General features: G+C 51.9%; 6 protein-coding genes across 6 annotated transcripts, besides 2 other annotated features; 2 read left to right on the top strand and 4 right to left on the bottom strand.

Annotated features, from left to right (window-relative positions):
- Positions 1-58: 58 nt before the first annotated feature.
- Positions 59-2,695, top strand: ACLA_047470 (elongation factor G; the record flags this gene model as incomplete). The annotated part of the gene is made up of 4 exons (XM_001271703.1): positions 59-267; positions 364-475; positions 539-2,568; positions 2,641-2,695. 4 exons carry the CDS (start codon positions 59-61, stop codon positions 2,693-2,695), a joined length of 2,406 nt encoding a protein of 801 aa, XP_001271704.1.
- Positions 2,696-3,235: 540 nt separating this feature from the next.
- Positions 3,236-4,750, bottom strand: ACLA_047460 (alpha/beta hydrolase; the record flags this gene model as incomplete). The annotated part of the gene is made up of 5 exons (XM_001271702.1): positions 3,236-3,300; positions 3,368-4,171; positions 4,243-4,443; positions 4,503-4,576; positions 4,641-4,750. 5 exons carry the CDS (start codon positions 4,748-4,750, stop codon positions 3,236-3,238), a joined length of 1,254 nt encoding a protein of 417 aa, XP_001271703.1.
- A 446-nt stretch (positions 4,751-5,196) lies between these two features.
- On the top strand, positions 5,197-7,825 carry ACLA_047450 (uncharacterized protein; the record flags this gene model as incomplete). Its single annotated transcript, XM_001271701.1, has 2 exons — positions 5,197-5,465; positions 5,566-7,825. The coding sequence occupies 2 exons, from the start codon at positions 5,197-5,199 to the stop codon at positions 7,823-7,825; spliced, it is 2,529 nt and encodes an 842-aa protein (XP_001271702.1).
- Positions 5,933-6,481: a mobile genetic element.
- Positions 6,200-6,700: a mobile genetic element.
- Positions 7,826-8,159: 334 nt separating the features above from the next.
- ACLA_047440 (TLD domain-containing protein) lies at positions 8,160-10,171 on the bottom strand (the record flags this gene model as incomplete). The annotated part of the gene is made up of 2 exons (XM_001271700.1): positions 8,160-10,045; positions 10,129-10,171. The coding sequence occupies 2 exons, from the start codon at positions 10,169-10,171 to the stop codon at positions 8,160-8,162; spliced, it is 1,929 nt and encodes a 642-aa protein (XP_001271701.1).
- A 672-nt stretch (positions 10,172-10,843) lies between these two features.
- ACLA_047430 (glycylpeptide N-tetradecanoyltransferase swoF) lies at positions 10,844-12,510 on the bottom strand (the record flags this gene model as incomplete). Its single annotated transcript, XM_001271699.1, has 3 exons — positions 10,844-11,041; positions 11,117-11,900; positions 11,999-12,510. The coding sequence occupies 3 exons, from the start codon at positions 12,508-12,510 to the stop codon at positions 10,844-10,846; spliced, it is 1,494 nt and encodes a 497-aa protein (XP_001271700.1).
- Positions 12,511-13,168: 658 nt separating this feature from the next.
- On the bottom strand, positions 13,169-14,893 carry ACLA_047420 (tetrahydrofolate synthase; the record flags this gene model as incomplete). Its single annotated transcript, XM_001271698.1, has 3 exons — positions 13,169-14,575; positions 14,676-14,807; positions 14,876-14,893. 3 exons carry the CDS (start codon positions 14,891-14,893, stop codon positions 13,169-13,171), a joined length of 1,557 nt encoding a protein of 518 aa, XP_001271699.1.
- Between the last annotated feature and the right edge of the window lie 349 nt (positions 14,894-15,242).

The raw sequence follows: 15,242 nt of genomic DNA, 5'->3' as shown, positions 1-15,242 counted from the left end.
GATCGCGGCGCGGAGATTCGAAGCAGCATCAGCACTTGTCTAATTCCTGGTGAGAGTCATGCGGTGTCCTTCTCTTGCGCGGTTGCCTCACCGCGCCATCTCTGGCTTGACCAGATTGCCCGTGCGTCTGCAGTCTCAGACTTTCTTGTATCAGCGATGCGCGTCGACGGCCGCTCTCCGTTCACCCACGGCCGGCCCGGCTTATCAGTCGATTCTGAACAGACATAACCTGCAACGGCGAAATGCTTCTGCTGCTGCTGCTGCTGTGTGAGTATTTCATCTGATACTTCGCTTTGATTGTCCGCTTCTGCTTATTTTGCATCTTGCTGTTGAATCAATCGCTTACTTGCGTCCTTGACCTAGTCTCGAAGCCGCCGCGTCGAATCCCGATGCCCTGACCCAGGAGGCGATCATTGATAACCTTGATCCTGTTGAGGCAACAAGGCTGTCCAGAATCCGAAACATTGGTATTGCTGTAAGACCACAGTGTAACGGGTCGAGTATGTTCAGAAGACCGTATCTGACTTTGGTTCTATAGGCCCACATCGATAGCGGCAAAACAACCTGTACCGAGCGAATCCTGTTCTATACCGGCCGTATCAAGGCTATCCACGAAGTCCGCGGTCGCGACAATGTTGGTGCGAAGATGGACTCCATGGACCTGGAGCGCGAGAAGGGTATCACTATTCAGTCTGCCGCTACGTTCTGTGATTGGGTGAAAAAAGAAGATGATGGCAGGGAGGAGAAATATCACATCAACTTGATTGATACCCCGGGGCACATTGACTTCACAATCGAGGTAGAAAGAGCGCTGCGCGTTCTTGATGGAGCCGTCATGATTCTCTGCGCTGTTTCCGGTGTCCAGTCTCAAACCATCACCGTCGACCGCCAGATGAGACGTTACAACGTTCCTCGTATTTCCTTCATCAACAAGATGGACCGCATGGGTGCCAATCCGTTCAAGGCCGTCGACCAGATCAACTCTAAGCTCAAGATCCCCGCTGCTGCAGTTCAAGTGCCGATCGGCGCCGAGGACGAGTTCGAGGGTGTGGTTGACCTGATCAGAATGAAGTCGATCTACAACCATGGACCTAGCGGTGAAGAGATTGTCATCAAAGATGAGATCCCCGAGAAGGTCAAGTCAGTGGTGGAGGAGAGAAGAAGGATGCTGATTGAGACACTTGCCGATGTCGACGACGAGATCGCGGAGCTCTTCCTGGACGAGAAGGAGCCCACACAGGAGCAGCTCAAGGCCGCTATCCGACGGGCAACAGTCGGCTTGAAGTTCACTCCAGTCTTCATGGGAACCGCCCTGTCGAATAAATCTGTGCAACCCATGCTTGATGGTGTCATTGACTACCTTCCCAACCCATCTGAGATCGAGAATCTTGCCCTTGACCAGAAGCGCAATGAGGCCTCCGTGAAGCTCGTCCCTTACAACAGCCAGCCTTTTGTTGGTCTTGCTTTCAAGTTGGAAGAAAGCAACTTTGGCCAGTTGACCTATATCCGTGTGTATCAGGGTACGCTCCGTAAAGGTGCCAACGTCTTCAATGCCCGCAACAACAAGAAGGTCAAGATTCCCCGCATTGTCCGCATGCACTCCAACGAGATGGAGGAGGTTTCAGAAATCGGAGCTGGTGAGATCTGCGCTGTCTTCGGTGTCGACTGCGCTTCTGGCGACAGTTTCACCGATGGACAGCTTGGCTACACCATGACCTCCATGTTTGTTCCTGAGCCCGTTATCTCGCTTTCTATCAAGCCCAAGAACAACAAGGATTCCGCCAACTTCTCCAAGGCTATGGCTCGTTTCCAGAGAGAAGATCCCACCTTCCGTGTGACATACGATGCCGAGAGTGAGCAGACTTTGATCTCTGGAATGGGTGAGCTGCATCTTGACATCTATATCGAACGTATGCGCCGTGAATACCGCGTTGATTGTGAGACTGGTCCTCCCCAGGTCGCATATCGCGAGACCATCGGTAACAAGGTCGAATTCGACCATCTGCTCAAGAAGCAGTCGGGTGGTCCTGGTGACTACGCCCGTGTTGTTGGTTGGATGGAACCCACCGACAAGCTCGAGGAGAACAAGTTCGAAGAGCAGATCGTCGGTGGAAGTATCTCTGAGAAGTTCCTGTTTGCTTGTGAGAAGGGTTTCAACCTTGCTTGCGAGAAGGGCCCTCTTATCGGCCACAAGGTCCTTGGTACCAGAATGGTCATCAACGATGGTGCTACCCACATGACGGATTCGTCCGAAATGTCCTTCAAGAACGCCACCCAGCAGGCTTTCCGCAAGGCCTTCATGGAGAGCAACCCTTCTGTCCTTGAGCCTATGATGAAGACTGTTGTCACCGCTCCCTCCGAGTTCCAGGGTGATGTTATCTCCCTCCTCAACAAGCGTAACGCTACTATCAACGATACCGAGACCGGTGTCGACGAGTTCACCGTCTATGCCGACTGCAGTCTTAACGGAATGTTTGGGTTCAGTTCGCACCTGCGTGCTGCCACCCAAGGCAAGGGTGAATATACCATGGAATTCAGCCACTATGAGAAGGCGCAGCCTCAGTTGCAGTACGTTGACGATCTTATCCCCAACTATGCTATATTGTGATTTGGTTACTAACACACTGGCTCTCTTTGTAGGAAGGAACTCATTCAGAAGTACCTGAAGGCGCAAGCCGACAGACACAAGAAATAGATCTTTTCAAGATCTGTTCCTTTTCACGGCATACTTGCAGGTCAGAACAGCACCCATAGCTGACCGCAAAGACTCAACGACTCTTTCCAGGCTCAGGGCACAACCTTCGTCGGATTTATACATCTTTTATTACCACAGCGATCTACTTTCTTAACCCTGTATTCAAATGTGCTATTCATCTTTTGTGTCCAAAGCATTGGGGACCATGTATTACTTTGCAACATAGACAAACCCTGTGGGCTTTGTGAGGAATTTCCTCTGGCTTGTTTGACAATATACCTTGTTATGGGAGCTGGGAAAAGCGAGTTTAAGATTATTGGCATTTTGACAACGGTTCTGGGTTCTTGTACTTATTGGTGAACGTCTCTCCTCTCAACTTGATCAATGACATGTGATATATTGATTAGACGCTGTTTCTGTTTCCGTTTCTATTTCTGTTGAATTTGGTGACTGAACGGTCAGCCTTTTGAGCTTCTCCAACCAAAATAACCTTTCGTATTGGTCTATACGGATGTCATAGAAATGGGTTGTGATTCAGAACTACATCTCAAAGGCTCGGAGAACAGATAATGCAGCAACAGAAAATGTTGCAACACGGTTGTGACCTAAAATAATCAGTCATAGTCTCTTCGAACAGGTGTCCGAAGCCGAAGATGGGGGGTTGCAACATACCACCGTAGCCGACCCGTTCCCAGCGAACCTTCTTCACCGCTCCTGAGTCTTTACCGGACCTATTCTCCCAGATCTTCAGCTCAGAAGGTCCATCATCGTCCTTTCTCTGATAAACGAGGGTACCGGGGGCATCTTTTTGGTCTTCGCCCGTGGCAGCGATCCAAACACTACGTCCCTCGTACCACGGAATCTCCACATCATTGAATGCATGGACGATGACCAGATCCAAGCCCTTGCTGCCATACGATGTCTTCGCGTCCTCCTCGGCCGAGGGGCCAACACCCGCAAGGCGCGCCACTCGAGCAGCCGTATCCCAATGATCCACGATGTGACTCCTAATCCATCTCTGGATCCGGGGATATCCCATTAGGGGCGAAAGCATTGGTGGTGTGATGCCCTTGAAGCTGTAGGACTCAAGGAGGTTGCGCAGGCTGCTGAAGGACGCGAGGAGGATTACTCCGGCGAACGGTTCCGGGTCTTTGATGGCAGGTTGGATCGCTGTAGGATCTGGGGAACCGAATGCGAAGCGCTCGGCGACTGCGGCGCTGACGGCCGTTCCCAGGCTCTGTCCCATGATGACGATCCTGGATGGGGGGATGTGCAGGGGTCCTGCTGTGAGGAAATTGAGGAGTGAGACGCCATCGGTGATCAGGCCCTCTTCTGTTGGGGTGCCTGTGGAAATTCCAAAGCCGCGATAGTCCAATGCAAAGACATGGACGGGATTGGAGGGCGTCGAAAGACCCAGGAGCATGCGATAGATCTCGGGTCTTTGAGCGGAGCCCAGATGGGCCGCGTTGCCGTGGACTAAATCCGGGGAGTGATTAGAGCACTGCAGGCTTTCAATGCTCTGTGGGCTGGGGAGGTTTAGAACTAACAGCTGATGACCACTTGAGCGTTGGGGTCGTTCGCTAGGAATCGGAACGCTGGGGTTTTGGTGTAGTCTTCGGCTGGTCCGGAAGGCTCATTCGCGCTGAGCTCGTCTTCGTGTTCATGGCATAGGTGAAGAGGGAGTAGATGCCACCCGTAGAGCGTCTCGTTATCAGGAGTCACCAGATTGAAGGGTTGAACCTGCGTTTCTGACCCAAGTCAACAATAGCCTGTGTATAACTGATCCACCAGATGTAACTTCACATACTTAGGAACCCGAAACGCTCGACCTGGTTGACATCCTCCCATAATGCGGGATTGATTTTGTTCGCATAAAGGGCACTAGGATCGCGAAGCAGTGTCAATTAGCGATTTTCAGTGATATTCCAAAAACAACAAAGCATACAATCGTTGCACGTTGGGCCATGTGAGCGAGCAGATAAGGCTCACATATACCAGACCCGCGACTGCCAGCGTCCAGTAGGCCTTCCGAAAGATGGGCTGTAGCTCAACCATCGTCGAGAGAATTCTGTTTGAGGGAACCGTGTAAGTCTTCAGGTAGTCTTAAAAGAAGACATGAGTAGACTTGATGAGAAATCAACGAGAGAGATAGTCGAAGACGTACCTCGGAGATCCGCCCGAATAACCAGATAAGCCTGTGAAGGGACATGTAATTCTTTAGATAGTCATCGAGCTAGACAGATAGCGAGTATTTAAAACTGAGCATAGGACTTGAAGGGTTGTAGACGCAAATCCGCAGAGAACGGGCCTTTTGGTTGCTGCCAGCCAGAGCTGTGATTTCATCGCCCGCGAACAAATTTCCCGCGTTTCTTTTCTTAAACTCTCCTTCTCCTCCAAACTCTCATTTCATCCCATCCCTCCAGTTCCACGGCTGTTGGAGATGCCTTTGGTCTTCTTTCTAGGCAGTTTATCTTCAACAGCTCTGATTCTGATTCCTCGAAATGGCTGAGAAGCGCAAATTGTCCACCCGCGATCGTCGTGAGCCCTCCGCGAAGAGACGTGCATCGGAAGTCGCGCCTCAAGGGTCATCAAAGAAGAAAGGTTCGACGCCGAGTGTCGCTCCCACGCCCCCTCCGGCTTTACCAGCCACGCCGGCACCCGTTGAAAAACCTCTACCGACGAAGATTAAGGATGGAGAGGCACTTCCCACTGTGTCTTCGCCGCAGCCCGCTGAGCTTCCGGACACCGAGTATCAGTCGATCGCTGAGAGGTACGTCTTTGCCGGACTGGATTCGTCAGAGGATGTGTGCAGGTGCTGGCAACCTTAAGAAGGAATGAATGAGCTGACGATGCATGGCTGTCGATAACAGTGCGGTTCTCTTGGCCTCGCTCGAACGATCGAAGAAGAAATGGCTCAGCGACGGCATCCTAGAGCGATATTACACCAAACCCAAGAAGTCGAAAAGGGAGCAAATCGAGGGTAAAAATCCGCCCAAAGAGTCGATGGTGAAAGTTGGATCATGCAATATCGCCGTTGGACCTCATCTGTTTGATGCTATGCTCTACACTGTCAAAGATCCCAATGCGCCGCCGCCCATTCAGTACACTCCGCCCCAGCGGCCTATGGTTCACTATGGCCATCCCAACTTCCAGCAATATCAATCATATCCTCATCCACCGTCGTCCCAGCAGTCACGTCAGCAGTCTCATCACTCTCCAGCACACTCTGCCTCTCCACAGCCGGGTTATCATCAGGGCCAACATCCGCCGCCACAACCAGCTCGGACATCGAATCAACCCCCTCCTCCGCACCATCCTCCTCATCCTCCCTATAATCCTCAGTCAGCTCAACGCCCGCCTCCTTCACAGCATACACAACCTCCGAAACCTCCGAAACCGAGCCCGGACCCTGTCATCCAGATGCTTGCGACCCGAGCCGCTTCGGATCCCGAACTGAAGGCCTTGATGAGGGTTGTCGCGAGTAGTAAAGCGTCCCAGGAGCAATTACGAGCGTTCCAGGCTCACATCGATGAACTCAATGCAATTATTCGCGCAAGGGAGCAACAACAACAACGGCAGCTACAAGCGCAGTCTCAAGTACAGGCCGGGCGTCAGACGCCGCAGACACCGCACCCTCCCCAGCAAAAGCCATCCCAACCTCCACCCTCGTCACAAAAGCCTCAGCAGCAACACCAGCAGGCGAACCAGCAGCACGGCCATTCGCTACCTCAGCAAGGTTCCACCCCGCAACATCGACCTCAGTCGCAGGGCCAACAACATTCCATGCCTAGGGTGGAAGTTCAAGTGCCCAAACCCTCACCGGCATTCAAGTTAAATAGTCAACATCCCGGCCAGAACTCACCGAAGCAGCTTCAAACTCCTGCTGCTCAGAAGTCGGCTGCAACACCGCAGCTCAAGCAGGAGCCAGGTGTGGCGTCAACAGTACAGATGCCCTCTACTGGAGTCCCTGGCTCTAATGTTGTGGTGGTTCCACCACCAGCGTCAGGCCCAGGCTCTGGCCCTCCGCAGTTAAGTCCGAGTCCTGCTGTACGCCCGACGCCCAACCAGCCGACCTCAACCCAGGGTTCAACACCGCGCTCAGGCGGGCAGTATCCGCCATACCAAGCCCAATCGCCTGCAATTCAGTCTCGTCCTCCACCACACGGTTCTTCTGCTCCGTATTATCGGCCGGCCCCTCCTCCACCACCCCCTGCTAGATTTGCATACAAGTCAGTTGTCTTCGAGTTTACTTCCCCTCTGACTCCATATGGCAGTAGTACTTCGGGCCACGCAGGTTCAGGTGATAGATATCTGTTTCCCGAGTACTCCATACTAGAATGGCTCCCTGGCGGCAACACTGTCCTAGCATCTTTTCTCCTTACTCGGAAGGTGGACCCAAACACGCCTTTCCCTATTGAAATCGCTTCGGCTGCAACCACCACGCGAGCCAAAGGAAAGTCAGCTAAATCCAAGAAGGCGGACAAGAGCAACGACAAGGATAAGAAAGCGGGGGATAAGGCTGAAGAGCCTGGAAAGGATCAAGAGAACGGCCAGCCGCAACAGGAACCTACCCCCGCAGATGCTGGTCCCAAGCCAAGCACTTCTGAACCGGTCAAGACGTCAGAGGACAAGGGTGACCAAAAGGGTCAACCAACAGAAACACCTAGCAAAGTAAAACTAGATTCAGAGAAGCAGCCGTCCAAGGAGAAGCAGGAAGACGCGGGTAAGACAAACCTCAAGGAGTACTATCAACCAGTGACGCTACGTATCTACAGCGCCAACCCCAAATTTCTCGAGCCCCTCGGACGTGTCGTCAAACCTCCTGAGGAGGTACGCAAATATATGAATGAAATCATGGACCGTGCCGAACGTGCGCCGGACGGGTTCCTCGCCATGCGTCTTCCCCGCGAGACTAAAGACGATGGCCACGAGCCCGAGGAGATAAGGAAGAGCGGCACGCCTGCTCCTGCTGTAATGTCCGGTGCGCGCGGTCGGGCACTCAGAGGAAAAGCAGCGGAAGAGGACTCGGAGATCGAGAACATCAACACACCTGCCGAGGAAGAGGAGGAAGAAGAGGAATTGAAGGATTTCTATGGCCCTCCGACGGGTCTTCCGCCACTGAGGGTATGAAATATGGACTGAATCCATCTGCCCCGGTAGCTGATGTACGATATAATTTGTTTAACATATCACTCTTCTTGAGATTCTCCGTGTCAATCGATATTAGAGATGAGACAATTCCCATTGCCAGTGGCATGGAATTCTATTGCTGGAACAAAATATGTAATCCCAACACTGAATAAGAAGCCCGATCACATAAAAAGTATCAAACCAAATCGCAGGAACAAGAACGCCAAATACTATCACCCCCTCCCCCCAACCCGTCCCAAGTTTCTTTGAATCTAACGCCATCATCAAGATAAAGTACCAGCAAACATCAAATCATTCAATATCGCCGAGAATCTCACATACTACCGCCACTTCGTCCCGGCCGATCACCAATTAACCCAGCAGTCTCCAGAAGCCATCTCGCACCTTCCATGGCTGAGTCGCCTGCCCCAGCCTTCAGATTCAAGCTCCGTCTCCGTTCCGCCTCGCGGGCTTCAAAGTCCCACCTTGCGCGTTGCCGCTCGATCGCGTTGTGGCCCGGCTCAGTTAGCGTCTCATCCGAGGGGTCGGGGACCAGCCCCCAGACCTCGAGCGTGTAGATATCTATTTGCATTTTGGATGTGGTTTCAGACCCATTCTTAGACACAGAAGGGGAGGGGAGGAAGACGCCGTTGTGTCCGATGGGCGAGGCATAGAAGGTTGCAGACTCGAGGCTAGCGTCGATGATCAAACTGCCTGCGCCAAGTGGCGTGGGCTCGAATTGTTGACTTCGGGAGGGAGGGGGGATCTGACAGCCGATTGCGATGCCTGTGTTTGTGGAGAAGTATGCCGAGGGTGCATTGGGTTTATGAACCGAAGGGGAGGTGTTTCCTTGCATGAGCAGATGTTTTGGAGATAGCTCGAAAAGACAGGGTAGAGATAAGGAATCGAATGGTCTAGATGGGGAGTGGGCTAATGGACCTGATTTCCAGTGCTGTGGAAGATATGCTCCTAGAGTAATCGTGCCTACCCCGCGGTCCGACGACTCAGTAACAGCGCCCTCGAGCAGGAGAAGCGTACCCGAATTCCATGTGAGGACATTGTGGGAGAAGGAAGTTAAAGATGAGCCATGTGCCACTGTGGAGAAGACAGGGTGCAGGCGCATATTGCCACGGAGGAGGTTGACGTCCGTTGCAGGGGAGGAGAGGAAGAATGAGAGATGGGATATAGCACTCGGTTTCAGGATCGTCGACTCGAAGCTGCCAGGGAGCATGATAGATGATGGGGATGACAGTGGACTTTCTGATACTTCCTCTGCCGTGTCCGCTACAATTGTTGTTTCGGTCCCGCCCCGCTTCTGGGAAAGATCCAGGTTCTTGCTGAAAAGAAGATGCTCGAAGAGCGTCGTCAACGGATCAAAGAGATATGGCAAGGAGCCTGAGACGATCTCGGAAAATGATTGAAAGCTGATCCCGTCAGCTGATTTATTGAGGTCGAAAGCAGCCAGGATGCTATCGGCTTCTTGTCGGACGTTGTCCATTCGCTCCTCGTTGAGATCAGAAGTGTACTTCTTCACAGGTTCAAGAGAGCTCAATGGAGCGATGACGATCAGAAGCATGAGAAGACGACGAAACGTTGCGACTGAGATCCGGGCTTCGTAGACCGTCTTGTCAACACGAGAGTCATGCTTGAACACATCAATAGCATCCAAAGACTCCAACGCTGCGAGCACGAGGTCGTCATCGTCCTCATCGTCCTCGTAGTTGTCATTAGCAGGGTCATCAACCGCAAAGCCTGTAGCATGCGATTTGGCCGTGGATGATTTATCTTCCTCCTTGTTGTCGGCATTCTCGTCTGGAGGTTGACCAGCACCGCGCCTCCCAACATCAGCTAGACTCCCGAACAATAGCTTGACGCGGTCCCTACGCGCTCGTCTCAGAACTTTCCCATATCTTTCCGTCAACAGCACGACCACTTTCACCATGGCCTCGAAAGTCAGGACGCTGGGGGCCATTGTATTCTGGAAGGGAAACGCTCCCAAGTACGAGACCATACGGAAGAGCACCGGCCCCGCATCCAGCGGGCAGTGCGAGTCACTACTATCCGGGATACCCAAGAAGTCGGAAAGGATCTTCTCGCTCCAGTATTTGATGCCCTCCTGGTCTATGGCACGAGAGAAGAAGTTGTCTTTGAAGTGAGTAAGCTCCAGCGGGGTGAAGCATTTGGTCGCGAACCGTTCGGCCAGCACATGGCTCAATTGCTCTGTTTCCTCAGTTGATGTTTTTTAGTTCAAAGCATCTGCAATTACTTCTATCGGGGGAGCGCATAGTCTTGTAAATACTTACCTGGCGAGTGGCCCGCCTGTTCGGTTGACTGACCGAGACCCATCTTCGCGACGGACTCACAGAGTACAGATGATATATCAAAGGGATTGAGACCTTCACAGAAAAGCCCAGTGCATGCATTCGCTTCAATTTCCGATCAAGTCATTGACTGTGTCGAGTACCAGTGCAATCTATCTCAGACTGAATTGAGGGGGCATGCAGAGTACTTAAGATAGGTGTTAGGATTACAAACAGCTAGTCAGCTTCACGCTGGAGAGTCAATAGCCAAGATGAAGATTATTCATAGTAATTCATGTCCAAGGGAGTCCCCGGACCAATCGGCCGGTTGAAACAGAACGATTCGTTGTTGTCGAGCGACAGTGCAGAGTGTGCGAAGGAATTCTGGAGAGTCTAGAGAGTCTGGACTGGGTCCCCATGTGATGGCGACGTCACGGAAACGGACAGGGCTGCCTTGGCGCCTGGGGCATTCCAGCCATGGCATGCCACTAGATAGCTATGTAGATTGGCCCATCACTTCGTTGGGCTTAAGAGTTTCGGGCATCATAATATTTTTGGTCATAGATTCAACGCTTGGCTAATACTAAGGGATCAAGAGTAATAGTATTTTCATGCTCATCTGGATTCTCATAAGTTGGTTCGAGTCATCAGCGAAGAATGAGTACACAGTGTGACCATCGATAAAAGAATTGATACACATAATAGAATGAGAGAACATCTACAGCATGACAATGCCAACTCCTCCCATTCTCTTCTCATCCGGCAGATTCTTCTCGTTGACTCCTCCCGGAATAGGGGCGGTTCGGTAATTGTAGAGGTAGAAATGGAGTTGACCATCGCCTGCGCCGAATTTGAGCTGCTCGAGGAACAGGGGGTTATCGTGAAGTGTGAGAGCGTTGAAGACGTCGAATTTCGCCTAATGAGGTCGGAAAATGTCAGGGCTCAGTCGTTTCGAGAGAGGAAAAAGTAAATAAATTCCAAGTTCACGTACCTTCTTGGCCAGGATCAGGCAATCATTCATCAGCATCAGTAGACGCTCCTTGAGAGCCTTCATGTCCTTGGTGAACGCAACTTCAGTCGCATAGTAATACAGATAAGCAGCACGCACGTTATCGTGCTTCGCATTCTGAATGACAGTCGATTCGAGGTTGTAAAATGAGAAGAAGTCGGTGATCTTGTGAGTGTCGGCGTCTTCCACCACGTATGACCAGACGACCTGCTCCTTCACCACCTCTGGTTTGTGCACCAGCCAATGGTCGATTTCCTCCCGGGTAAATGCCTGGTTCAGAGCGAAGCGCGAGGAGTACCGCTCCAGCAAGTCCTGGACGGCGTCGATGTCCTTAGACTCCATCGGACGCAGGCCAGGGGTCGAGGTGCTGCTAGGCAGGTGATTCTTGGTGATCTGGCGGGCCTTGGTGGAGCCAGCAGGAAGAGGAGAGAAGCCGACTTCATAGAGCTTCAACCAGTCCAGAGGACGGTGGTAGTACCGGCACGAGCTGACGGGAGTGGGGAGCACCACACCGGCGGTATAGATGGCCTGGTAGATGCCATTCAGATAGCTACGACGGGTGATCTCCTTGATGAGAACGGGTGTCAAACGCTTGGAGCGGAGCTTCTTGTGAATGCAGAGGAAATTGATCTCCACCACCTTAATCTTCTGATCACGAACACGAATCTCAGTAGGCACACCGCAGATAGATGCCACTAATTTGCGGGACTTGGTAGCGCGGACACCGACGTGCCATTCCTTTTTCCAGCCCGGGGACATCAGAGCCCTACGAAACTATCCGTTAGCACCTCTTCGAGAAGCATCTCAATTCCAAATCGTTCAATTGTTGCGAGAAGATCGCCTCCCATCGCACTATGCACCCACCAGTGTAGAAAGGATTCCGCGTATCTGAATCGGAACATGGCATTGTCATCCTCAACGTAGTGATACGTCAACAGATCCCACAGCTCGCGCAGCTCAGCCTCATTCGTCAAATCCAACGTTGCCCATTCGAACCCTTCAATCAGCGTATCCGGCTCCTTCGACACCTTCTCCGGGTCGATCATCTTGATGGGCCCACCCACGTCGCTGCTCGTCTCATCGAATCGGGGCACAGGCTGCGTCTGCCAGAACCTGTACGAAGCCATGTCCTTCTGGTTTTTGCCGGAAACCGAGAGACCCGTCAGCAGGTCGGCGATGTTCATCTTGCGCAATGCCTCCGCCGCCTCCTCCTTGTTCATACCGGCCATCTCGTTCCTGAGAGCGGGGTTGTTCTCCAACAGCGATTCCACCATCTGGGGGTTCAATTTCACGGCGCTCCCTTTGTCGGTTTTGGATTGCTTGTCCGAGGACGGCGCCTCGGGTCCCTTGCCCTTCGATTCCTTGGATTCTGACATGGCGCCTGGTGTGTAGAAAGCGGGATGGAGAGGTTGAGATTCGAGTTGGGGGAGGGCGCAAAATAGATACGGGAAGGTTTTCAGCGGCTGCCCCACGTCACTTACTGGTGGTTGTTCTCGCGGGGAGCCACAACAACAATAATAATCATGGCACTGTTGTTTTAGTCTTAAATAGATTATTATTAGCTAAAGGAATACATGAAACATATGATAATCTTCCCGGAGGGGGGGGTTGAAACACTGGTTACTCGTTATAAGACACGTATCATTTTTGGGCTTAACACTTGAGCTATAGGGTCTCATATGAAAGGACTCTCCGGGACTCGACCTCGGTGGGATATATCTGCCAGGCACTGTGGGAAGAAAGATTGTCGCACCACTACTTCAAAGAAACTACAAACACAGAATCTGTTCAAAATGCTACTCGAGTGCCATGAATCCCATAGCAGTGTATTTTAAGAGATGGAGGTCTGCTGAACACCAAGAGTGGACATCTCCCGGACAGGAGGATACCTATAGTCGGTTTATACAAAGGCAAAATTAAAGATCAAAGAAACAAATGGGTATCTTCGTGTTGAAAACCTGTTGAGGGCGTTTGTAGAGTTCAAGCCCAAACTGGTGATGATGTATAGCAGATAGGTTGAAGCATGAAATGGCCTTACTGTGGACCAGGCTTGGTCTCAATAACATCAAGGAAGCCACCGACCAAGTGCAAGCTGCCTGTAACGAAGGTCATCACAGGGGCCTCATCATTGCCTATGCGGCCTCTCTCCTCATTTGCAAGCGTCCTGGCAAATTCGACGGCTTCCTCAATGGTCCCGAAAACCCTCACTTCAGCTTCGGGATCGATCTCATTCCACTTCGCCGCAAGGCTATTTTGCACCCGCAGTCTCTCGACATCGGATGCATCTGTGTTGATGCTTACAAGGTCTGGCCGATAGCCAGCATCCTTGTATGTGACATTGGTACAGAAAATTGCATGTGTGAAAGGTTTCTCCGATCCTAAAGCGGCAGAGAGAGTATCATGAAGGGCTTGAGCAAGGGCGTTGCTATCACGAGTCTGTTGGTTGAAGATCAAGAGGCGCAGTTTCTTCTCTGCTGCAACAGTGGATGAAGAGTTGAGCTGAATCTGGGAAGCGAACCATTGACCGGCCAACTTGATGCTTTCCAAGGTATGGCCACCGTCAATGTACCAGGTGACATCTCGCTCCCGTCGAGTCTCACATCGGCCACCCAATCGAGCCAACTCCAATCCCTTGCGGAATTTAGGTGGCAGTGGTTTCTCCATAAAGTCAGCAGGAATATTCTCAATGCCCAACTTCGAGAGGAACTCGGCCGCCGCTGCAGTAGCCAAGGAGGCATTTGTATATTGGAAATCACCGGCAAGACCCAGCTTGATGTCACCATCAGCGCGTAGATCAGGGTGCCGCGGCACGACCTGCAGCTGAGTTCCCTTCTCCTGGGCACGCTTGCGTAGAACCTCCTCCGCACTGGCGGGCTGCGGAGCACTAAAAGCTTTGGCGCCGGACTTGATGATTCCACCTTTATGCCAGGCAATCTCATCTACAGTGTTTCCCAGGAGAGCGGTGTGATCGATTCCCAAGCTGGTGATCGCACTGACGATAGGTTGTTCAATCACATTTGTGCTGTCGTACTCCCCACCGATCCCACACTCAATGACCGCGGCGTCTACGCCCTCGCTGAGGTACGCATGGAACGCCATCAGAGTCAAATAGCGGAAGTACTGCGGCTTTGTCTGCAGACTGGCGGCATCTTCCCCAGCCACGCGGGCAGATTCCTCTAAGCGGTCCCAAACCTCGAAGAAATATTGAGCAAACTTTTCCTCCGACAGTGGGGTATTGTCGATGGTGATGCGCTCGCGGGCAAATCGCAAGTGAGGCGAGGTAAAAAGGCCAATCTTGGAGAGCTTTCGGGACGACTGTTCCAGTTCTGGCGATTGGGATGCGGTGTACTGGGACAGGATGGAGGAGACAAACGCTGATGTCGAACCCTTCCCTTTCGTACCTGCGATATGTACGGGATTCAGGCGGTTCAGGTCGGAGGACTGTAAAAGATATAAGCGTGCCTCATCAGCCCACGGACATACTTTCGCAAGCAAAGGAAACCTCAAGCACTTCAATTCCGAAGCTGAAAGTAACACATACCTTGTATCCAATACGCCGGAGCCACTCAATCATCTCCGGGATCGACCGTAAGTTCATATTCTTTCGATCTTTGTTGACCTCCTGAATGATTGTAAAGTTGCTCTGCAGCGAATTGAGTGCCGAGATGGCGGCCTGGTCCTTCGTTCAGCACAATTGAAGCATCAGGAGGCATATATACCAGGACCGTTATGATCACTTACATCATAGTTTCGGGCCATTGCGAATGAGCTACCAGAGAATGAACGAGATTGATAAGTCCTACTGGGGCGAGAAAACAAAAAGAACCCTCGCATGAGAGATGATATGCCTCGTCAGTGCGGGGGGGGGAGCAAGAGTAAGTAAACTGATGTTTTCTCAGAAAGTGTTGCGGGGACTACTACTTTGGAGATTCTGCATGACCGCTGAACTCCGACGCTCGGAGAACTTCAGGACTTCCTTATCGGTTATCGTCACGTGGAACAAGACAGAAGTCGGGTATGTCATTGCTAGAAGCAACTTGTTGGATGAAGAGATGGATATTAAGGACAACGACGCCCATGAGCAAGATTTGGTAGAGAGTAAAAGAAG

Source organism: Aspergillus clavatus, genomic scaffold (assembly GCF_000002715.2).
Source record: "Aspergillus clavatus NRRL 1 1099423829800 genomic scaffold, whole genome shotgun sequence".
Classification (NCBI taxonomy): Eukaryota; Fungi; Ascomycota; class Eurotiomycetes; order Eurotiales; family Aspergillaceae; genus Aspergillus; species Aspergillus clavatus.
This window is presented reverse-complemented; position numbering and strand designations above follow the sequence as displayed.